The 24,921-nt window shown below is 33.5% G+C and overlaps 1 protein-coding gene across 16 annotated transcripts in view; it reads right to left on the reverse strand.

Annotated features, from left to right (window-relative positions):
- Positions 1 to 215: 215 nt before the first annotated feature.
- The window catches only part of ZNF280D (zinc finger protein 280D), a 131,031-nt gene continuing 106,325 nt past the window's right edge, over positions 216 to 24,921 (reverse strand). For 4 of the 16 annotated variants that reach the window (XR_014258658.1, XR_014258659.1, XR_014258670.1 and 1 more), the window contains 3 exons: positions 15,689 to 15,744; positions 12,243 to 12,931; positions 216 to 10,972 (listed from right to left, as the gene is read on the reverse strand). Coding sequence is in view for 2 of the 16 variants with exons in the window: in XM_082445903.1 (XP_082302029.1) it covers positions 12,307 to 12,931; positions 15,689 to 15,744 (681 nt within the window). In the remaining 14 variants the exon portion in view is untranslated. Of the gene's footprint in view, positions 10,973 to 11,028; positions 15,386 to 15,688; positions 15,745 to 24,921 lie in introns of those variants that run through there. The other 12 variants (XR_014258660.1, XR_014258661.1, XR_014258662.1 and 9 more) reach the window with 12 other exon arrangements.

The raw sequence follows: 24,921 nt of genomic DNA on the forward strand, positions 1-24,921 counted from the left end.
TAAAAAGATTTTTTAAAAATAGAATATAGAACATATAACTTCCAAAACCAGTAGAATAAAAAAAAAAATGTGAAAAAGGATACTTCAAAAGAAGACAATAAGATAAAAAAATAAAGCAATAGCAACAGAAATATGTTTTCTAGAAATAGAAAAATTGATCAGTACCATAAATGCAGTAGACTTAATGCTATAAATAAAAGACAAAGATTATCTGATTGATTTTTTAAATAAATTTATTTATTTAATTCATTTATTTAGGCTGCGTTGGGTCTTCATTGTTGCGCGCGGGCTTTGTCTAGTTGCAGCAAGCGGGGGCTACTCTTTGTTGTGGTGCACGGGCTTCTCATTGTGGTGGCTTCTCTTTGTTGCGGAGCACGGGCTCTAGGCACGTGGGCTTCAGTATTTGTGGCATGCAGGCTCAGTAGTTGTGGCTTGTGGGCTCTAGAGCACAGGCTCAGTAGGTGTGGCACACAGGCTTAGTTGCTCTGCGGCATGTGGGATCTTCCTGGAACCAGGGCTCAAACCTGAGTTCCCTGCATTGGCAGGAGGATTCTTAACCACTGTGCCACCAGGGAAGTCCCTGAATTTTAATAACATAATTTTATGCTACAGAAAGTATAATAGTGGGAAAATAAATATTAAAAATATACTAACCAAAAGAAAGTTTGTATAGCTGTATCAAACAAAATACAGGCACACCTCAGAGACAGTGCAAGTTCAGTTCAACATCACTGCAATAAAGTGAGTCACATGAATTTTTTGGTTTCCTAGTGAATATAAAAGTTATGTTTACATTATACTGTAGTCTATTAAGTGTGCAATAATAGCATTATGCCTAAAAAATGTACGTACCTTAATTAAAAAATACTTTATTGCTAAAAAATGCTAACCATCAACTGAGCCTTCAGTGAGCTGTGTAGTAACATCAAAGATCATGGTCACACATCACCATAACAATGTAACAGTAATGAAAAAGTTTGAAATACTGTGAGAATTACCAAAATGTGACACAGAGACATGAAATGAGCAAATGCTGCTGGAAAAATGGTGCCAATTTCCTTGATGCAGGGTTGCCACAAACCTTCAGTTTGTTAAAAATGCAGTATCTGTGAAGTGCAATAAAGCAAAGTGCAATAAAACAAGCTATGCCTGTAAATTGTAAGTATTACTAGAGATATAGAGGGTCACTACATAATAAGGCTCAAGTCACCAGGAAAATAAACTAAGCTTGTAGGCATATAATCTCAAAGCAAAAGTTGATAAAATTACAGCTTATATACAAATCCATTATCAGAGTCAGATTTTAAAATATTTCTCTCAGTAACTGATAGATCAAGGGAAAAAAAATCAGTAAAGCTATAGATGATTTGAGCAACATAGTTAAGTAATTTGATCTCAGGTGTCTACCTTCTGCCCCAAAGACTTCTTTTAGCATTTCTTGTAACGTGGGTCTCCTGGTGGTACATTTTCACAGGCTTTGCCTTTGGTTGAAAAGCATTTTTGCTGGGAATACAGTTCTAGGTTTACAGGGTTTGTTTTTTTTTTTCCAGTACTTTTAAGGAATTCTGATGTCATCCTTATTTTTGTTCCTCTGTATGTCATTGTTTTTTTTATCTGGTTGCTTAAAATTCTTAAATTTTTTCTCTTTATTACTGGTTTTAAGCAATTTGATTATGTTGTCTTTGTGAGTCTTCTTCATGTATCATGTATCATCAAATCCCTTGCGGCTTGTTGAGCTTCTTGGATCTGGGGGTTTAGAGTTTTCAAGTTTAGAAAATATTAGGCCTCTTGACGTCCCACGGCTCACTAAATAGTTTCTATTGCTATGTCTTCAAATTCTGTGATCTTTTCTTCCACTATGTCTGCTCTGCCATTAATTCCATCAGCATAATTTTTATCCCAGACATTGTAGTTTCCATCTCTAAAGCTCAATTTGGGTCTTTTTAACATTCTCTTAACTTTTTGAAGATAGTTATATGATATGTTTTAATATCCTGTCCCAATTCTGACATCTGTTTCAGTTCTGGGTCAGTTTTGACTGGCTGTTTTTCTCATTATGGTCATGTTTTCCTGCCTCTTTGTATGCCTGGTAATCTTTAACTGGATGTCAGACACTGTGAGTTTTACCTTTGTGGGTGCTAGATATATTTGTATCCCTATATATCTTCTTGAATTTTGTTCTGGGATACAGTACACTTGTATGTAAATTATTTAACCCTTTCAGGTCTTGCTTATATGATTTGTTAGTTGGGTAAAGAGCAGGGCTCAGCCTAGGGCTAATTACTCCCATAGTAACAACTTCCTGAGTTCTCTACCCAGTGCTCCATGAATTATAATTTTTTTTTTCATTCCGTCTGGTAGGAATATGCACTGTTTCTGTACCCCCCTAATCCTTTCAGATTGTCCTTTCTCTAGCCCTGGGTAGTTGCTGAATACTACAAATCTCTCTGCGCAGCTCTCTCCTCTTTGGGACTTGGCCCTATGAACTCGAACTCCCTGGGTTTCTCCAGACTCTCAGCTCTGTCTCCTCAACCTAGGGAATCTCTCAGTTTTTGTCTCAGTTTCCTTTCCCTGTGTTAAAGCTTGGAAGCTCTCAAAGAAGTAAGCTGAGGTAATCATAAGACTCACCTAATTTGTTTTCTCTCACGGATCACTGTCTTTCCTGATATCACTGTGTTGAAAACCAGTTTCATGTCGCTTTGTTTGTTTCAGAGGGGAGGGTTAAATCCAGTCCTTATTACTACAAGTTGGTCAGAAGTGAAAGTTCTAAAACTATTTTTTAAATTATGCAATAAAACAATTTTTAAAAATCCTTAGGGGGACTAATATAAAATTACTGTGCAATAGGATAATAGTAAAAGATAGGAAATGCTGAGATACATCTAAAAAGGTTAGAAAATTCTAATAGGTCCTCAGGCACAGGCATGAAAAGATTTTCATAATGTTACTAAGTTTACCAGTTAGGATAGGTTAGAATTATGTTATGGTAACCACCCTCAAATCTCAATTACTAAAATCAAAAAGGTTTATTTCTTACTCATTTTAAAAGTCCACTGCAAATTGGGAAGGTGATTCTTCTCTTCATCACAGTTACTCAAATGACAGAGCAACCACCAACTCAAACGTTGCCAATAAACAAATTAGAGGAAAGACAGGCATCTAGAGAGTCTCAAATTGGCAATTCAATTCTCCAGTTCAGAAGTGGAGCCCGCAATTCACAGGCCAGACCCAGAAAGATGGCACCACCCAACCATAAGGGAAGTGTAATCCTGCTATGTGTCTGGTTCTCTAGAGAGAACTACTGTAACTACAAGGTGAAGAGCCCTAATGACTATCACAGAGCACGCTTCTGGTCAGCAGTTATTCAGTGTATCCTCCTTCTTATAGCCAAAACACACTCCTTCTCTTCGAAGGAGAGATAACTCAACAGTACCATTAAATCAACAGCATCAAGCTCAAAGTTCAGTATCTCTTGCTAGTCTCTAAATCAGGGGATAGTATGCACTAGTCTCCTCTAGATTGGTTATCCTATGAATTAAAAAGCTGTCCTCTACACACACAAGGTTGAAACAGAGATAGAAAAACTGTAAATAAACACTCCTATCCTGAAGGAGAAAGATGGGAAACACTCAGTCACTGGTCCAAAACAATTCTCTGCTACAAGGACACTACTCTGGTGGTGCAAAAATTCCTTGATGAGAACCTGACTCTGCTTGCTGGAAGGGGATCTCTAATCAATTGCTGTCCAAAGCTATTGATCCCACCATCCAGGAGGTCCTTCCTTTTTTCTTTATCCTTCTTGACCACAGAGGTAGACATTGGGGAATATGTTTTATTTGGGGACCAAGCAACTTTCTCTGTCTGCTACCCCGTGTAGAAAGTTGGGGGCCCAAGGGTCATTTTGAGTTGATCAGTCATAAACTTTTAGTCCAGGCTCATGGTTTGACAGTTCAACTTTCTCAAAATGTTTGCTTTTTATTTATCTGACTGCAGTCAGCAGTGAGCCAATACTCACACCCACAAATTTAAAGAAGTGCTCCCCCCAGCTCCTCTTTACACTTGACTGGAGTACCCTGAGCCCATCAGGCACTGGTAGAAGACTGACGTTTTAGCAACTGTTTCCTAAGCCATTTTATATATCTGAACAAATTACTGGGCATTGGTATTTCCAATTCCTGACAGGTATTAATATTTAGGATGTGGGAATGAGAAATGAAAACTTCTGGGAATTCTCAGGTATCCCCAAATTACACAGAATTGTCATTCTATATTTTTCATAGCACCATACTTAATATATTTAAAATAGTTATGAGTGACCAAAATAAATACTGAATCATTTTTCTGTGATAGTTATACTAAATGTTCCAGATATTTTCTGTTAAAAAAGACATAATAATAAATGTTTATTAACATGAACCAATGTATTGGGACAAGATTATATACTTCAATACCATTATATCTACCTGACATAGATATTTGATAACAGAAAACATTAAATAAAGGAAACTAACAAAAATGCCAATAAAAATCATTTGTTAAATTGGAAGCACTACAAATATTTGTTTAAAAGTTTTTCTTAAAATGAAATCTATCATACTAAGTGAAGTAAGTCAGACAGAGAAAGACAAATATCATATGATATCGATCATATGTGGAATCTAATTTTAAAAAATGATACAAATGAACTTATTTACAAAACAGAAACAGACTCACCAATTTTGAAAACAAACCTATGGTTACCAAAGGGGAAATGTCGGGGGGAGGGATAAATTAGGAGTTTGGGATTAACATACACACACTACTATATATAAGATAGATAACCAACAGGGACCTACTGTATAGCACAGGGAACTACACTCAATATTCTATAATAACCTATATAGGTGAAGAATCTGAAAAAAAAAATGAATATATGTATATGTATAACTGAATCACTTTGCTGTACACCTGAAACTAACACAACATTGTAAATCAACTATACTTCAATAAATATTTTTAAAAAGAAATCTAAAAAGATACAACATATTAATTGCCCTATCTGATAGTCTTTATCTTTATTTTATAACAACTATTCCAGACATAGAAATTCTTCTTTCATTTTTGCATCGATATTAGTGAAGTTGCTAGGGACTGTCCAAAAACATCTTCAAGTTGGTGTTAGGTTACATGTTACTTCATAGAAGCTCTTTTCCTTTTTTAATGATAAAAAATATTTTGTCTGCTAGCCCAGATTTTGGTCTTATTGCTGCAATTGATAGTGCTTTTGCTAATTTAGACTTTAGATCAGTTTCTGATCTCATTTCAGAATGTTCCACAACATTTACTTCTTTTCTTTGCATTTATTGTTTAAGTATTTGTAAAGAATAGCACCCTTTGGCAAATAATCATACACTGGGAAGTGCCAATAAATTTATTTGGTAGTTACTTGACTAATGTTACATTTGGCTCTCCTCTCAAAAGTAAAAACACCACACAGAATCACAAGTCAAAATTGATAATTTATGGAATTATTTTGCTTCCACAACATGTTATTTTTGGAAGACCATTGATGGGATTTGTATAAAGTATCCTATGAATATAAACTTACTAATTTTTATTTTACTTGCAAGAATGACTCACCATTAGCAGCAGACAGGGGTATGAATACACATTTATACCATGGCAATAGCTACAAGTATGACTGAGTGATCAGACTATGACCACTTCTCTTCTGTGGACTCCTATTGTGGTTCCTGGAAATGTTGACTTTACTCTTGGACTCCACCTGTCAGCATTCCCTAGTCTTACTTTTGAGCTTGACTTCAGAGGATTCCTGCAAACCAGTAATGGCTCTAACTTCATTACTTAGCTTTAATTCTCATAGGAAAGTTACAATACTTTTTCCTGTTTCATCGATTTCTTGACAGATTTGTCTTGAAATTCAGAAAAATATGTGTTTCCCAAGAAATGCCGTGAAGGAATTTACACATAGAAGAAACACTTCGGGGCCTCTCTTTAATCTAATTAATAGGTATGATGGCCATATTCATAATTTAATTAAGTTTTCTTGCTTAGGCCTTCTCCTTTTACTGGTTGGGGGTGAGAAGTTTAGCCTTTTCCAACCTTGCAAGTATCTGGATTTGTGGACTTTTTCTATTCTCTTTTGTTCCCACTTTCAATCTTACCATTTCTCATCTGAGTTCACTTCTTTCTCAGAGTAAGTTGTCAAATGCAGCCAATATAGTAACCAAAACATGCTATTAACATTTTGTTAGTCAAACTCTTCCAATAGAGATACAACTTCATTACGTACACCATTTGTCTTTCAACTATTACAGTCAAGTTTACCAAATCTCTCACCATAGCAGAATGTGGATCACCTCATGTAGCCTTGCCATCTGCCACCTAAGCCAATGCAATACACTGGTGTAATGTAGCTCAGCTGTGTTTCTTCTAATGGCAGCAATCCACTTTCAGGATTAATTCCTACATCAGTAGGGAGAGACTTAGTTATGCTGTAGAACAAAAATTCTCTAACTGCAGTAGCTTAAAATAAAAATGCTATTTCTCCTTCATGCTATATGTGTATCTAAATAAACAGGAAGGCTCTTTTCATAGTCCCTCAGGAACCAAGCCTGATATAGCAATCACCATATGAATAGTAAAAATGTTACCATGCTTGAGGGAAAAGAGGGTTCTAAAGAGTCTCACATTAACAACTAAATCCTCGAAACCAGAAGTCACTTTCACTCACAACTCACTGGCCAGAAACTAGTCATATGGCCACACACTAGAAATATTTGGTGAATAGCAGGAATGAAAATCTACATTAGGCTAAAAACAAGCTGACTATGAAGAATCAAAGAAAAAAATCTAGGTGAATAAACTCTTAACTCCTACAAGTTAATGCTGGACCAAGAAGCTTTCTGTAAGTACTATGGTATGATAATTAAAATAAGTATGGGTTTCTATTTTTCAATTTAAAAACTGAATACTCTTCAATCTAATATATTATACACTTTAGAATTTTAGTACAGGTAAATAAAATATGGACCAAAATGTATGGAATAAGAGCTTCACTGCAGTGTCTATAATAGTGAAAATAAAAGAACAGTTATAAAGTTATGATTATACCCATACAAAAATATAGGGCAGGGGTTGGCAAACTTTTTCTTGAAGTGCCAGATTGTAAATCCTTGAGACTTACGGACCATACGGCCTCTTGTCATGTACAACTGTGCTGCTGTAGTGCAAAAGCTACAACAGACAATATATAAACAAATGACATGGCTGTTTTCTAATAAAATTTTGTTTACAAAAAAGGGTAGCCAACTGTGGGTCATAGTTTGCTAGCCCCTGATATAGAGCAATTAAAATCAAGTTTTTAAGGCAGTGCGTAAATGCTTAAAATATTTTGAAAGCTTAAAACTACAGTTTATAATTACCAAATTCTCCACAAATGGCAGGTTTTACTTTAGTATTTAAGAGGGAAAATTCATCTTAAAAAAGAGGTTGAATTGGGTGAGTAATGTAGTCAGTTTTTCTGTTCTGTTTTTGGAAAAGTCAAATGACCCTAGATGTACCTGAAATATTTCTGTAAACCGAAATCCAAGGTCACTTCTGTGATCAGTAGTTATTCAGGCCATTAATATCTGCAGCTACAGCTTCATTTATAGCTTGGTCCAAAAATCTCCATAATGATGACCCACTGTGTCATCAAAGAAGACTAAATTATGCATAGTATATTCTTTTAAATAACAAAAGTGATTTTATAATACTTTTAAAAAGCAATTAAAAGTTACCTTTAGCTAACTGTAAAAGTAATTTCACCCAGGACACCTCATCCCTCGATGATGTTACAGATGCTGCTACAGATGTGTTTAATTACTTACAAGATGATCCAAGTGAAGTATCTTTGAGTTTATAGATTTTGAGATGAAAATTAAACATTACCATGACTTTAAAAAAATCTATTTGACTATTCATTTTGTGTACATGGATTGGCAGATATGCCTCATTAGTAAACAATATTTTTAAAATAATCATTTCTCTTTTAATGCTTAGACATAGGTAAATTGTGTTTTATTTTTTAGCTGAAAACACAAGTCTTAGTGTTATAGCAATCTAGTAAAAATGAAACACTTGCAATTCTTTTTAGTGCCTGTATACATACAAAAGTCCTAATTCACTGAAGTCAGTACAAGTGAGTGATCCTGGAGTAAGAAGTTTGATGGAACAAAAATGATCATGTCAACCATAATTTTAAAATGACATTACAGAAGCCTAAAAAAATGTAATGATGTCAAAACATTTATAATTATTATATAAAGTGTATCTTTAAATCACATGCTGTCTTTCCTGTTAATAGAATATTCACTAACCCCTCCTCTTGAGGTAAAATTCCTCAATTCCTATTAGTAAAAGAGATCAGTAGGTCCTCTTCTTTAGGTTAAGAGGTCCTCCATTCCATATGCATATAATCACTGTAGGAATAATAAATAAAACTGTAATTAGTACCATCAATGGAAGGGTTATTTGCAAAAACTGATATATTTTTAAAAGGGACATTCAGTATAAATGCTAGGAACTATAGATGTGGTAGAAAACACTAACTTCAGAATCAGATCAAATTACGTTCAAATCTTGGCTTTGTAACCTTAGACAAGTAATTGCCCAGATATCTTTTTACTTATAGCTGAAACAAGGTGACTCATATCTTGTCAGTTCCTTTAAAAAAATGTTTAGAATAGTTCTTTAAAAATTTATAGGGTGAAAAAAATTACAATTTCCTTCTTAAAACATTGGAGAGATACAAAGGGGAAAAAATAACATAAATAAATATGGCATTCAGATTTTCAACGTAAATTAAAAGTGCATCCACAAAATGAATGTTTCTTAACGTCACTGAACTGCACATGTAATCAATCATAATTCTGTTGTTAGGTAACAGGAGACTATAAAACAGTAAGGCACCTTGGTAGTTAGTTCTTAGGCAAAGAGTCACTTGAGTGCATCACTGGCTTTCATAGTCAATCAAGAAAGTCTAAGTGCTTGTTGTGTATTGGTTTGTTATGATTTCAAATCCACTTGTTTATGACTTAAGTGAAGTTGTTTTGATCTACAGGTAAATTTGTTTACACTAAGGAAGCTGTGCCAGGATGATGTCATCAACATCTGCTGTTGTTGATAAGCATTCAGCAGCTCAGCCATTAAGGGGTGCCGCTGGGGAGGATAATCAATATGAACATATGGAAGAGCAGCTATCGAGTGATGGACACTTAAACTTTAAATACCGAGAATTTATGAGGACTTACCGAGAGTGTTTAGTCTGGGCAAGGCTACTCTTTGCTGACTTACATAGCTCTGTGAAGATCTTGAGACACTTGCTCCTGCCATGGCCAGGCCACTCTTGGTTCTCAGCAGTGTTAAACTGTGCAGCAGTCTCAGGAAGAGAAGGGACATCTGTTCCTGCCTTGGCAAGGCTACTCCTGGTAGGCAGTGGTGTAAGTCATGTAATGGTCCCTGGAGTCATAACATTTGGAACAGCCCAGCTTGCTTACCGACACCGGTACTGTCACCCTCTAGCTACGTGCCCCAGCAGCAAGAGACCTACGCTGGCAGCTGATACCCAGCTTTTAGTTGGAAGGACTGACTCTACAGAAAACCAATTCCTGGAAAGGTACACCTCAACTAAATTTGGACTTTCTTTCATCTCCTCTTTGCCTGGAACAACAGTGTAATCAATCTATTATTAGTTTGGAGTATGTTATTTCTTTATTAGCTTATTAACAGACATTATCCTGTATGGTATCGGCTTGCGAAATATTATTTTTATAAATTATAATTCTCACAGTGAACTGGTGTTAAGTAAGTTATTGGCAAAGAAAAATCTCAGTCCCTGAGCACAATTTGCCCAGACAAAACAGCACTCTAAAGCAGGTGGTGGCAAACTACAGCCCACTGGCCAAATCCAACCAACATTCTGTTTTTGTAAATAAAGTTTTATTGGAACACAAACAGGCTACCATTTACATATTGTCTATACGTGCTCTTAAGCTATAAGGAAGAGTTGGATAATTGTGACCACACAGTCCACAATTATTCACTATCTGGCTCTACAGAGAAAAAGTTTGCTGACCACTGTGCTAAAGCACTGCTACTCAAAGGTTTGGTTTGCATACCTGAATTGTTTGTTCCTGATCAGAAATGAGATAAGGAGATTATGTGAAAACAGAAACCAACTATGTTACCAAGTACAATGTTTATTTCAACTATTTTTTTGTTTTCATTGCTAGACTTTCTCAATGAAGGATTTATAGTCTGGTACAAGTTCCTTTTCTCACAGTGGATAGGTATAAACTATTCATTGATCAGGTACTTTCAATACCACTACTGTAAGTATATAGGGGCAGGAGGAGGAACTACTCAAAGCTCACAAGGGACTACAGTGTCACTTAGAGACTTATTTTGGTACAGTGCTCTAGGTTTTTGAAGCATTAGGTGACAGCCTTGGCAACTAATTGAGTGAGATTCAGAAAATGGTCCTTACACAGATTTTTTCTTCCCCTTACTCCAAAAGTCTTCTCTGCTATAGATTTATGTTTCAACAAGGTGAAGGATGACAGTTAATAAGTCCCTCTATCCCATCTTTTCTTGGGAGCAGGAAAGATAAAAATATTTGCCCCCACCCTCAAAAATATTCAAGAAAATAAGTCAATAAAATATTTTGCCTATTTAGCCTCTTTAATTTACTGAGCAGATAGAAAACTATAATATTAAATTATAATTCTCTTGAAGTAGAAGAATTTATAAAGCAAATCAATTCTCTGTAAATATTAGCAGTTCTTCCCCCTGTACTTTGTCTCAATTTAAAATAAATCATGCATCAATTGAAGAATACGGAATAAAATCTACCACTAACTTTAACATGAAATTTCCTTGAGCAATATACAATTTCTAGAGGCGCCAAAGGTAATCCGACTCAAGCAGCTTTCTGAAAAATAAAATTATTCAGGGACAGATTTTTATTGCAAATATTTACTCAAAAACTACTATATACAGCAGAATTTTAATAGCCATTTTAAACATTTAACATTCAGTGAAACAAAATTTAAGAACTCAAAGCACATTTTAAGAAGTAAAAATGTAGCATTTTAAATAAAAGTTTATTAGTACTTCAAAGCAAACTACTGTTACTCATATTATTCATTTCTATATCTATTATTTTCTATATGATAAAAAACTGAAAAAATCAATTTAGCAGCCATCTTATGGATAAATTAGGCTAAATATCCCAAACCAATTTTTTACATCCTGCTTTAGGTCCCATTTGAATTTTCTATTTTACAATTACAGAAGAAGTCACTTAAACATGGCTGAATTCATGCCAGGACATGTTTTCAGTTTACTGCTTTACAATATCTACATTAATCCATACTTTGGTTTGGTTTCCAGACCATTTTTATGGGTCTATTTCTAAAGAAGATCATTAAAACAATATTAAGAGCATAATAGCTACAGGAGTTTCAACAATGGGTTTCTACTTTATACAACTAGTACATCAAGGGATTTCTGCACAGCTTACACACTGACAAAAAGCACAAATATAAATTTTTATTTTAATAATTTCACTTTCACTGAAAGTTTAATTAAGGTAAGCTTACAGCCTGGCAGGCTAACACTTGTATGGAGGTACACAGATTCAAATATTCTGTTTACATGCTTCTGGCAGTCTGGAATGTTATATTATATCCAAAATTAAGTTTATGTTCATCCAAATTCTCATTAGATCAACTAATTTAGCATTCTAAACATGCTCCATTTACCAGTATCATACTCAAAATGAAGCCTTCATTAACAAAGCCAATCGGCCATTATTTTAAATCAATTATTCCCAAAAGGTATGTGGTTTCCAAATCTCTTCCTTTAAGTTAATTGAAAAGGATGTACAGGTAATAAATACTTTTAGTTTAGAACTGATGGAAATTTCAAAAGCTTTATTAATATAATATTCTAATATTCAATTCATATTGACCACCAAGTTCCATAACCTCGAAAACTGCTAAATGAGACTTTTTCATTGCAAACTTAACTTTCATTAAAATCTTACTCATGTCTTAAAAACTTCTTGGAAATTCATACTAATCATGCTATGAATGATGAACTGATTTAATAACCTAGGTTGAATATACAGGTAAAGTGTATGAATGACCTCCCTCACATTTTTCTATGTCTGCACTCTGCAACAGCACCACTGAGCTCACCTGATAGCACTGTTCCAAATGCTCTTATCGTTGGTACACTAAAACTTAGAATGCCTAATTAATTTCAACTTCTTTCTTTTTCATCTGCCAGGTCTCCTGTTGTCTCTGTTGTGCTAAGGCTATTTTCTCCAGGAACGTCATCTGTTTGATCAGACACTACTTCATCAGTCTTGGCTGAAGGATCACCACTACCTTTCTGAAGAATCTCTGTGGCTTCAAACTCAAGCACTTCTGATGGAGTCAAAGGTTCCAAATGAATACTGCCTTGCTCACTAACATCAGAAGTAACAGATTCAGGTTCATCTCTTTTTCTCAAAAACTGATCAATGCTAACATCATCAGATGTTAACTGCAAATCCTTAATATTCTTCGAAGAAAATCTAGCTTCACTGGCATTGCAATCTTCAGTCTGATCACATGCAATGAGGTTTTCTGAACTTTGGCACCTCTTCAACTCTGTTTCCTGACAAATGTGCTCTATTTGTTTTTCCTTTTCCACCTTATCTGCATCAGTAATTGAATCATAACTGAAGATATTCTTTGAGCCAGTTTCCTGGTCTTCAGGACAGGTATCATTTTCTTTATCTGAACCTGATACACCTTCTTCACTTTTTGTTGTTGATGAGCCTTCAAATAAATGCACATCACATCCATTTTTTATTTCCTCTGAAGAAGCTTCATCTTGTTTACTGAAAAAATAAAGCTATTTATTATCTATTTCTTCATAATACAATGTATTTGAACACTTTATCAAAATAAAGACATTCTCTAAAAAATAAAAAAAAAAGGCACACTTGCCCACCAAAAAAAAAAAAAAAGAAAAAAATTGAGGTCCCCGGTCTTTGCCATGATGTTACAATTTAGGAGGTGGTCATGTTCTTGGGCAACAGAGTGAGAAACTCCATAGTCACATATTAAAAGGAGTCCTGAGGAGTCTATTCACTGGTTTTAGTCCTGGTTATCATTATTTTTATCTGTTCATACCCTTGCTTATTTTTAGTTAAAATGTGAGTGTGCTTATTAATTCGTAAGAGTAATTTAAATAAGGAATGAATAGATGTGGAAAAAACCCTATTTCTCTTTTATGATTTATATGTCCTCTTGGGCTTAGAGTGTTTTCCCTATGCAAAATCAACTAAGCATTCACAAACATTTCACTGATTTTTTAACAGCCTAATTTATAAAAACATAAACACATGCCTAAAAAATATGTAAATATAAAACATGCATACATATATGCTTATGTGTATACCTGTCTCTGTGTTTACTCTTACCCTGGTGTGTTAACAGAAACTATTTAGTGAATATAGTTCCCTATGCTATATAGTAGGACCTTGTTGTTTATCTATTTTATATATAGTAGTGTGTATATGTTAATCCCAAACTCCTAATTTATCCCTCCTCCACCCTTTCCCCTTTGGTAACCATAAGGTTTGTCTTCTATGTCTGTGAGTCTTAGAAACGGGAGATTTCTAAGAGGCTCTCCAGTCCCTTATGTAGATGTAACAATGCTTATTTTAACAAAAAGAAATTTAATGATTACATTTATATTAGTTCTTACATTAATCCACCTGGAATTTAGACTTTTTCCTAATGAACTGCCAAAATATCAAAGCAATGTTATCAGATAGTCATTTATTATTTACTAAATTATATTTAAAAGGCTGTTTCTCTGCTATTTATTTTGTTGATGTGTCTTTTGACTATTACAGGCCAATACCACCCAGTTTTAACAATTAGAAATTAACATTGTACTTTATTATCTAATAGGGCAAATCACCTACATTACACTACTCTTCTCCCTAAATTAATAGTTTGAAAAAGTAAAAGATAATTGTACAAGGATGCTCATTAAAACAATGTTTAAAATAGTGAATACAGAAACAACCTAATATCTAACACAGCTGTGATTTTTAAAATTATGGTATTAATAAGTAGAAAAATATGAATCTTACGTTAAACACCACTAGTTTCCAAATCAAATCCAATTTGGATTTTCAACTAAATGTTCATTAACCATAAACTAATTTGGGAAATGACCTATCATGTAAGTTACTAATATATTACTTTCTATCTCAGTAAGTTTTTTCTTCAAAATCTTCTAAATAGATGCTGCACTTTTCTCATCTTGTTATTACTGTGAATTTTATCCATTATATTTTGTAATCACATGTTATTGGTATATCGTAAAGATTCTGAATTTTACACCAAGCTGCCTTAATTAATACCCTGATTAATTTCAATCATTCTTAGCTCATTTTCTTGGATCTTACAGGTCAATTACATCATCTGCAAAAAATTATAATATTTCTCTCATTTAAATTTGTAAAATTCTTATTTTTGTTCAGATCTTATTGAACTAACTATAATTTACAGAAAATGTTAAAAAATATGGATGTGACTAGTCTGCTTTTTCTAAATCCTTATTTGAATTTCTGTTAACTTTCCCCAAACAGAATTCTAGGAAAAATGCTAGGTGAAGAAAGGGCTAGATAATTTTTCTTTTCTTTTCTTTTTCTATGTGGACTATTTTTAAAGTCTTTATTGAATTTGTTACAACATTGCTTCTGTTCTATGTTTTGTTTTTTTGGCCTTGAGGCATGTAGGATTCTAGCTGCCCAACCAGGGATTGAACCCACACACCCCCACCCCACCCCCTGCGTTGGAAGGCGAAGTCTCAATCACTGGGCCATCAAGGAAGTCCCAGGGCTAGATAATTTTTCTAGTGAAGTCTAAGAAACATCTTCAAAAGGTCTTACTCCATAATTTTCTTTTTGGAGGCAATAGATTAATTAATCTCATCAGGTTAACAAGCAGCCTACTACAAAACACACAGCATAAAGATAGAAATGGGGAAAGTACTTAATCTAAAAGACAAAATCACCTTTAGCTGGAATAAAGTTCTAATTAGAATGTTGGATTTTCTTTTGCTAAAAAAAAAAATTGTGAAATCTTTTGTGTTCTGCAGTGTTCTACTCAAGCATTAAATTTTTAAAAACCAATCCCTGCATTTTGAACCTTTTATGTTGAGATCCCACCAAAGAAGTAGCTTTACAGCTTTTTGAAAATACTTAAAAAATAAGATATTAAAATTACCTATTTGCAAGAATCGTCACCATCTTATAACCTGTAGCATCTTGTAACTATTTTCATTTAATAGAGGCAATTAAAATCTGTTAACATTTTACTTATTTTTAAGTACTTTTAAAAAATTTAACAACTTATAAAATGTATTCTACATGTTTAAGATTTCAAAACTAAGGATCTGCAGTATATTTTTGTTATATTAATATTTCAAAATTTTATTTTAATTAAAAGCCATTACTAAAAGGAACACCATATACAAAATTTAAATAGCCTTTTGCCAATCAACTGAAATATAACACAGCTCAAGTATCATTTTATATACATGAATTTCATGAGATTCAGTTTTTCCTTATATTTACCTTTCAGAATTTGATGTTTCTGTTTCTCCTTCAGCCATATTAGGTCTTGCAATTTCCTGAAATGATTAATAATAATTTTCTTTTATATTCAAAACTAAGCTTAAAGTAAACTACTTTTATTACACTAAACTTTCTAGATAAAAAGAACTTAAGTGTGCTACCTAGTATACTAAAGAGAAAAAAATTTTCTTAATTTAAAGTATGTATTAAAATAATTCTCATAACTAAAAGCATGATTTCAAAAATTGTTTTTTAAAAAGCTTGTAAGAATTTCAGTGTACCAAAAGCTTCTGAATCAAGGACATGAAACAGTTATCCAGTTATAACAATACCTGCTTTCCTTAGATTCTTTCAAATATGGGCCATAATTACAATTACTTGAATAGAAAACTAGTAAAACACAGCTTGAATTTGAATGTGTCATCCACAGTATTTTATACACACATATTAAATACAGGTACTTAGATAAAACATTTATGAAATTATGATTTTATATTTGGAGCCATGGTAACATTTCCATTGTCAAACCTAGTAATATTAAACAATAGACAAATGAAATATTTTGCTTATTTCAAATGTTTTTTGGTGAGGAAAGAATACACTAAAACCTCAGTAAGCCTGAGGACAGCCTAACAGTTTATAACAATTACAAATTATTGAGCATATATGATGCATGAGGTAGTATGTTAAGAACTTTACATTCATTATCTCATCACTTAATCCTCATATTAGATATTATAAACTCCATTTCTACAAATAAGAATAAAGATTGTGGGGGTTAAGTAGAAAACACAAGGCAATACTACAGTAAGTGGTGAAGTTTCAAAACTAGGTCCAGCTCAGCCACAGTAGTGATTGATTCAAATCTGTGAAAGTGAAATGGTGTATTAATCACATACATGTAATATTTCCTCACTCTCCAAAAGCCCTGCTAAAATGAGGGCAAAGAAATAAAATATTTTCACTCATAAAGACCAAGAAAACATCAAAGCATACTAACTGTCAAAGAGATTTCAACAAATTTTTAGATGGATAGTAGCTGGAGGAATGGAAATTGACTTCACAGTGTGGAGGAAGTTACAACTAGATGTCTGAGCAGGGAGTGCAAGGAAAAGAGAATCAGTTTTCCCAGAGAACATAAGAGATCTGGTATTTGGAGAAATTCAGTACACTATTCAGTACATAAAAGATAAAAATGAAGTATGAATACTGCTGAGAAATCTAAATGCTCTTTCCCCAACTCACACAACAGGTACCTATCCTTTCCTCTACCACTTAGGCCAAAGGTTAACTCTGTGAACTGGAGACAGTCTACACTTGTGAACACCAGGAATGGCAAAGGGCAGGCATGAGGTACTGAAAGAAAACAGAAAAATTTAGTAGAGGTCCATAAACTGAAAAAAAGGACCCACATTTATCTCTCTGCCTGGCTCCCAGAATGCTAGCAGCCAGAGGAACCACTCTTCACCCCACCACCCGCAGCTGGAATCTAGGAGATTCCTCTTTGGAGAAAATTATCAGCCTCAAAGACTTTGAGAGCATCCTCCCTACCAAAGAATCAGTCAGCTCAGCAACTGATTTTCCTATGTTGAAGTCTAAACAATTGCCATGCAGACTGTGCAGGCTGTACAGCATGCTAATCCATGAGGCAACCTTCACAATATAATCCACATCAGCAGTTCTCCAAGTGTGGTTCACAGACACATGGGGCCTCCAAGACACTTTCACGAGGCATGTGAGGTTAAAATTCTTGGTACTAAAGCAGTGGTGAGTAAAAATGCTGGCATCTTAACTCAATTCAAGGGACTGACATAGAACCAAAACTGCACTAGTAGTCACTGTATTCTCCACTGGCATACACCAGCAGTAAAATTAATTTTATTAAATATCAATCACTGAGTGCATGTCTTTTTAATATTCTGTGTAATGAAATACCAAATATGCATAAAGCACTGCTATTGCGCACTAAAAACACTTGGGTCTGTGACTGAGTTGCAAGCTGAACTTGGCCACATTTTTTTCATGGAACATGATTTTTTTTTTTTTTTTCCTTCTTCTTCTTTTTTTTTCGGAACATGATTTTTATTTTAAAGAATGACTGTCAAACTATGAATATTTAGACTTGAGTATTTAGAAGACATTTTCTTCAAAACTGACAAAGTGAGCATGTCACATCAAAGAAAACAACTGACAGTATTTGTTGCCAGTAATAAAATTCAAGGAAAAATTAAATTTTAGGATAACTTGTATCCACTATTCATGAGATTAATGCTAATATTAATGAATGTGATTACCTGATATTATATAATGAAACATGTCAACACTTAGAAGATCTATGTAACTTGTGAACCAATATATTCCAAATGACTAAATGCACATTGTTATAAAATCATGCATGGATAAAAGAGCCAATCAAAGTGTAAGCCAGACCAACAGATTTTAATGTAATAGAGTACAAAAAGTTCAGTGATATGGAGTCAGATTCCACATTGCAACAAACCTTTTAAGAAAAAGTCCACTTGTCTACTTTTGATGTCATAAAAAAGAATAATCACAATTATCTGAAGAGATTAAAGTACTAGATGAGGCTGGGTATTCTTATATTTCAACCAAAATAACATATCACAACAGATTGAATGCAGAAACATGAGGATCCAGTTTCCTTCTATTTAACTAGACATTAAAGAGATATACAAAATTGTAAAACAATTTCATTCTTCTAACTAAATTTCTTTTGTTTTGACAAACAGTTATTTTTCAGAAAAATATTTGTCATTTTAAGTAACAGTATTTTTAAAATTTCATACTTTTAATTTCTAGTACTGTAAACATCAATACATTTTGAGAGTACTAAGGGGTATATATAAATATACCAGGGTTGTACCCTGTGGAGTGCTGCAGTGCATAACCTGTATGACCATGCAAGGCAGCCCTGTCCCTGTCCAAACACAGGGTTTTCGATAAACTTAGCACTTCACTTTTATGGACAGCCAAGGATCACCACACAACTGAAGACATCCTTTACATCAGACAGATCAAAATAAACAAGTGAATAAAGAAAGGGGCTAGGAGACATCAGAGACTTTGCTGGGAACAAAATAAATACGTATAATATATATTTAATATCCCTGGAGAAGTATGAAATGTTATGTCCATTAAACAAGAACAAAAAACTATGAAGGCAAAACAACTGAAGAACAAATAAAAAGAACAATTCAAAACTAAATATATGGCAACTAAAATAAGCAATTAAATTTAGAAAATCTTTTTTGAAAGGTTGAATGAAAGGACAAAAAGATGGAAGGCAAGAAAGAAAATGCCATACAATCAAAAGAGTTGATGCAGGAAGTAGTGTCAGATCAATAGGAGTTTCAAAAAAAAAGAGAGAACAGAGAAAATAAAAGTGAAAATTTACCAAAGAAATAAAACAAGAAAATTTCCCCCAAACAGAAATATCCAAAATTACAAAGGCTTATCAAATTCCTACCATAATGAATGAAAAAAGGATGATGGGTGAACATATGAAATTTCAAAACACCTGAGATAGAGATAATCATTAAAGTTGCCAGAAAGAATAAAATAACATAAACACAAAGAAAGTGGACCAAAAATGGCATCAGACTTAACGAAAACAATACTTTCAAATATGCGTAGGAAAAATGTTTTTTATGTACTTCAGCCAAACTATCATTAGAGTAAATACAGTTTTAAATTTACACTAAGTGAAAAAAGAATCAACCTTTCTGTGGAAGTTGTTAGACGACATGTTTCATCAAAATAAGGAGTAAAACAAGAAAAGAGGAACTCACAGTTCAGGAAACAGGACATCCAACACAAGAAAGTGGCAAAGTAAAATCCTGATACAACAAATTATGCATTAGGCTTAGACAGCAACTAGTTTAAACTAAAGCAGATCAGAGAGAAGATCTCCAGGCCCTCCAACAATTTTTTTTTTGATGTGTGTGAACATTTGGAAAAAATACTTCCAAACATTAGACAACACATTGCAACATTTTAAAAAACAGCATTAGGTGCACAGAAGACTAAACAAATCAGTAAAAATATATTTTTACCCAGAAAAGTAAAATGAAGTATAGGAAAGAAAATCATAGTACACTTCCTGGCTCAGTATACATAATGGTCTCAAAAACTGTGATGTTAACTATGCTGACATCAGTGCTATGCCAAGCCATATAGAAACAAGAGATAAAATACACATAACATAAAATTTACCATCTTAACCATTTTTAAATGTATAGTTCACTGGTATTAAATACATTCACATTATTATGCAATCATTACCACCATCCATCCCCATAACTTTTTTCATCTTGTAAAACTGAAACTCTACACCCATTAAACAACAACTCCTTATTCTCCCCTCCCCCAAGCCTCTGGAAACCACCACGATACTCTCTCTTTTATTTTAAGTACCTCATACAAATGAAATCACATAATATCTGTCTTCTTGTGACTGGCTTATTTCACTAGCAAAATGTCCTCAAAGTTGATCCATATTGCAGAATCCCCTTCCTTCTTATGGCTGAATATTCCGTGGTATGTGTATACCACATTTTGCTTATTCATTCATCTATTGATGGACACTTGGTTTACTTCCATGTTTTAGCTGTTGTGAATAATGCTGCTATGAAAATAGGAGTACAAATATCTCTTCAACTCTTTGCTTTCAAGTCTTTTGGGTACAGTATACCCAAAAGAGGAATTGCTGGATCATATAATTTTTTTGAGGAACTGCCATACTGCTTTCCACAATGGCTGTACCATTTTACATTACCAGCAAAAGTGTACAAAGCTTCAATTTCTCCAGATCAGCATCAACACCTGTCTTCTGGTTTTGGAGTTTTTTGTGGTTTTGTGTGTGTGTGTGTGTGTGTGTGTGTGTGTGTGTTTATGTGTCTGTGGGTTTTTTGGTTTTTGTTTGTTTTAACAGTAGCCATCCTAATGGGTGTGAGGTGGTATCTCACTGATTTGCATTTCTCTAATGATTAGTGATGTTGCACATCTATGTGTTTATTGGCCATTTGTATATCTTCTTTGGAGAAATGCCTGTTCAAGTCCTTTATGCATTTTTGAGTTGGGTTGCTTTTGTTGTTATTGAGTTTTATGAGTTCTCTATATATTCTAGATATTAATTCCTTATCATATATATGATTTGCAAATATTTCCTCCCATTCTATGGGTTGCCTTTTTATTCACTGGATAGTATATTTGATGCACAAAATTATTAATTTGTACAATTTTTTTCTTTCATTACCTGTGCCTTTGGTGTAATAACCAAAAAATCACTACCAATTTCAATGTCATGAAGTTTTTGTCCTTTGTTTTATTCTAAGAACTTTATTATTTTAGGTCTTACATTTAAGTCCCTTATCAATTTTGAGTCAATGTTTGTATATAGTGCTGGGTAAGAGTACAACTTAATTATTTTGCATATGGATATCCAGTTTTCCCAGCATCATTTATTAAAAAGACTGTCCTTTCCCCATTGGTCTTGGCACCCCCATAAAAATCATTTGACCATATATACAAAGGTTTATTTCTGGGCTCTCTATTCTATTCCTTTGTTCTATAGGTCTGTCTTTATCCCAATACCACACTGTTTTGTTTACTGCGGCTTTGTCATAAATTTTAAAAACAGGACATTTCAGTGCTGCAATTTTTTTCTTCTTTTTCAAAGTTGTTTTGGCTATTTGAAGTCCCTTGAGCTTCCATATAAATTTTAGGATGAGTTTTTCTATTTCTGCAAAAAACATCTTTGGGATTTTTGCAGGGATTGCAATAAATCTGTAGATTGTTTCAGGTACCATAGGCATTTTAACAATATTAAGTCTTCCAATCCATGAACACGGGTTGTCTTTCCATTTTTTTATGTCTTCTCAAATCTCTTTCAGTAAAGTTTTATAGTTTCTTTGTAGAAGTCTTTTACCTCTTTGATTAAGTAAATTCCTAAGTATTTTATTCTTTTTTATGCTATTAAAGTTGTATTGTTTTGTTATTTCCTTCTCAGATTGTTCAATACTTGTGTATAGAAATACAACTGATTTTTGTGTGCTGACTTTGTGTCCTGCTATTTACTTTGCTGAGTTAATTTAAGTTCTAATAGGGTTTTGTATGAAATCTTTAGGGTTTTCTACATATAAAATGATATCATCTGGTAACAGAGATAACTTTACTGCTTTTCCAATTTGGATGCCTTTTATTTCTTTTTCTTGACTAATTGCTCTGGCTAAAACTTCCAGTACTATGTTGAAAAGAAACAGTGAAAGTGGACATCTTGCTTGTTCTTAATCTTAGAGGAAAATCTTTTACTCTTTTACCATTGAGTATGATGTTTGCTGTGGGTTTTTCTTATATGGCTTTATTATGTTGAAGCAGTTTCCTTCTGTTTCTAGGTTGTTGAGCATTTTTAACATGCAAGGGTGCTGAATTTTGTCAAACACCATTTCTGCATCAATTGAGATGATAATGTGGTTTTTGTTGCTTCCTTTCATTGAGGTGGCTTATTACATTGATCAATTTTCATATATTGAACCGTCCTTGCATTCCAGGAATGAATCCCATTTGTTCATGGTATATAATCCTTTTAATATACTGCTTAATTCTGTTTGCTAGTATTTTGTTGAGGATACTTGCATCAATGTTCATAAGGGATGTTTATCTATAGTTTTCTTTTCTTGTATTGTCTTTGTCTGGCTTTGGTATCAGGGTAATGCTGGCCTCACAGAATGAGTTTAGAAATATTTCTTCCTCTTCAACTTCGGAAAAGTTTGAAAGAAGTGCTATTAGTTCTTATTTAGATGTTTGTTAGAATTCACTAGAGAAGTCGTCAGGTCAAGGGGTTTTCTTTGTTAAGAGATTTTTGATTACTCATTCAATCTCCTTACTAGCTATGGATCTACTCAGATTTTCTATTTCTTCATGATTTAGTCTTGCTACGTTTTGAGTTTCTAGAAATTTGTCCATTTCATGTAGGTTATCTAATTTGTTGACATAGAGTTCATAGTACTCTCTTAAGATGATTTTTATTTCTATAGAAATGGTAGTAATGTACCCACTTTCATTTCTGATTTTAGTACTTTAAGTCTTCTCTCTTTTTAAGTATTTCTGGCTAAAGGTTTGTCAATTTTGTTGACCTTCGCAATGAACCAACTTTTCTCTATTGCTTTTCTATTCTCTGTTTCATTTATTCCTGTGCTAATTTTACTCCTTTCCTTCTGCCAGCTTTGGATTTAGTTTCTCCTTCTTTTTCTAGTTCCTTAAGTTGTACAGTTAGGTTGTTGCTTTGAGATCTCTCATTTTTTAATATAAGGATTCACAGCCATATATTTCCCTTTCAGCATCACTTTCACTGCATTTTAGAAGTTTTGGCATGTTGTATTTTTCTTTTCATTCATATCTAAGTATTTTCTAATTTCCCTTGTGATTTCTTCTTTGATCCATTGGTTGTTTTAAAGTGTATTGTTTAATTTCTAAAATCTGGTGAATTTTTCATTTTTCCTTTTATTATTGATTTCTAATTTCATCCTGTGATCAGAGAAGATACTTTGTATGACATCTATCTTTTAAAATCCACTGAGATTTAATTTGTGGCTTACTATATGGCCTACCCTGGAAAATGTCCCATGTGTACTTGAGAAGAATGTGTATTCTGTTGTTGCTGGGTAGAGTGTTCTGTGTATGTCTGCAAATCTAGTAGGTTTATTAAATCTTCTAGTTCCTTACTTATGTCTAATTATTCTATCAATTATTGTGAGTAGAGTACTGAAGTCTCCAATTATTACTGTATAATTGTCTATTTTTCCCTTCAACTCTGTGAGTTTTTGCTTCATATAAATTGGCAGTCTGTCATTAGGTGTGTAAATATTCATAATTGCTATATCTTCTTGCTGTAGTAAACTTTTTATTAATATATAATGTCCTTCTTTTTCTCTTGTAAGCTTTTTTGATTGAAAGTCTATTTTGTCTGATATTAGTAAAGCCATCCATACTCTCTTTTGGTTACTATTTGCATGGACTATCTTTTTCATCCTTTCACTTTCAGCTTGTGTCTTTGAATTTCAAGTGAGTCTCTTGTATACAGCATGTAGTTGGATCATGTGTATTTTATCCATTCTGCCAACCTCTGTCCTTTGATTGGAAAGTTTAATCCATTAACACTTAGATTAATTACTGATAAGGAGGGACTTATTTTGTCATTGGGCTATTTGTTTTCTATATATCTTATTACTTTTTTGGCTCTCATTTCCTTCATTACTGACTTTTTTTCTGTTTAGTTGATTTTTTTGTAGTGAAATGTTTAAAATCTTTTCTCATTTCCCCTTGTGTGTATTCTATAGCTATTTTCTTTATGGTTACTTTGAGGATTACATGTAATATCCTAAAGTTATAACCCTCTAATCTGAATTTATACCAGCTAATTTCAATAACATACCAAAACTCTGTTCCTTTATAGTTCCATCCCCATTCCTTTTGGTTGCTGATGTCAGAAAATTACACCTTTATTCATTGTATACCTAGATATAAACTAAAGGCATTAGTCACCTAAATTATGTAGGAAACAAAATTAGAAGTTACAAACCAAAGTTAGAGAAATACTAAATTTTACACTAAAAATTGTTTTTGTTTTCTTTAAAGGCATTCATCTCTTAACTCATGTAGAAAACAAAAAGTACAGCTACAAATCACTGTTACAAAATACTAGCTTTTATAATTTCCCATGCACTTACCTTTATTGAGATCTTTATTTTGCCACAGAGCTTTGAGTTGTCATGTACTGTCCTTTCATTTCACCGTGCAGGACTCCCTTGAGCACTTCTGGCAAGGCAGATCTAGTGGTCAAGAACTCTCTCAGTTTTGGTTATGTGAGAATGTCTTACTTTCTAACTTTTGAGTGACAGAATTGCTGGATAGAGGATTCTTGAGGTTTTCTTTTTAGAACTTTGAATATATCGACCCACTGCCTGTTGGCTTCCAAAGTTCCTGATGAGAAGTCTGTGGATAACTTTATTGAGAATCCCTTGTATGTGATGATTCATTTCTCTTTGCTGCTTTCAAGATTCTCTTTATCTTTTGGAAGTTTAATTATAACGTGTCTTAGTGTGGGTCTCTTTGAGTTCATCTTACTTGGAATCTGTTGTGCTTTCTGAATGTTTACGTTCATGTATTTCATCAAATTTTGGAAGTCTGCAGTCATTATTTCTTCAAATATTCTC

The sequence above is a fragment of the Balaenoptera physalus genome, assembly GCF_965194825.1.
Source record: "Balaenoptera physalus genome assembly, chromosome: 2".
Taxonomy (NCBI): domain Eukaryota; kingdom Metazoa; phylum Chordata; class Mammalia; order Artiodactyla; family Balaenopteridae; genus Balaenoptera; species Balaenoptera physalus.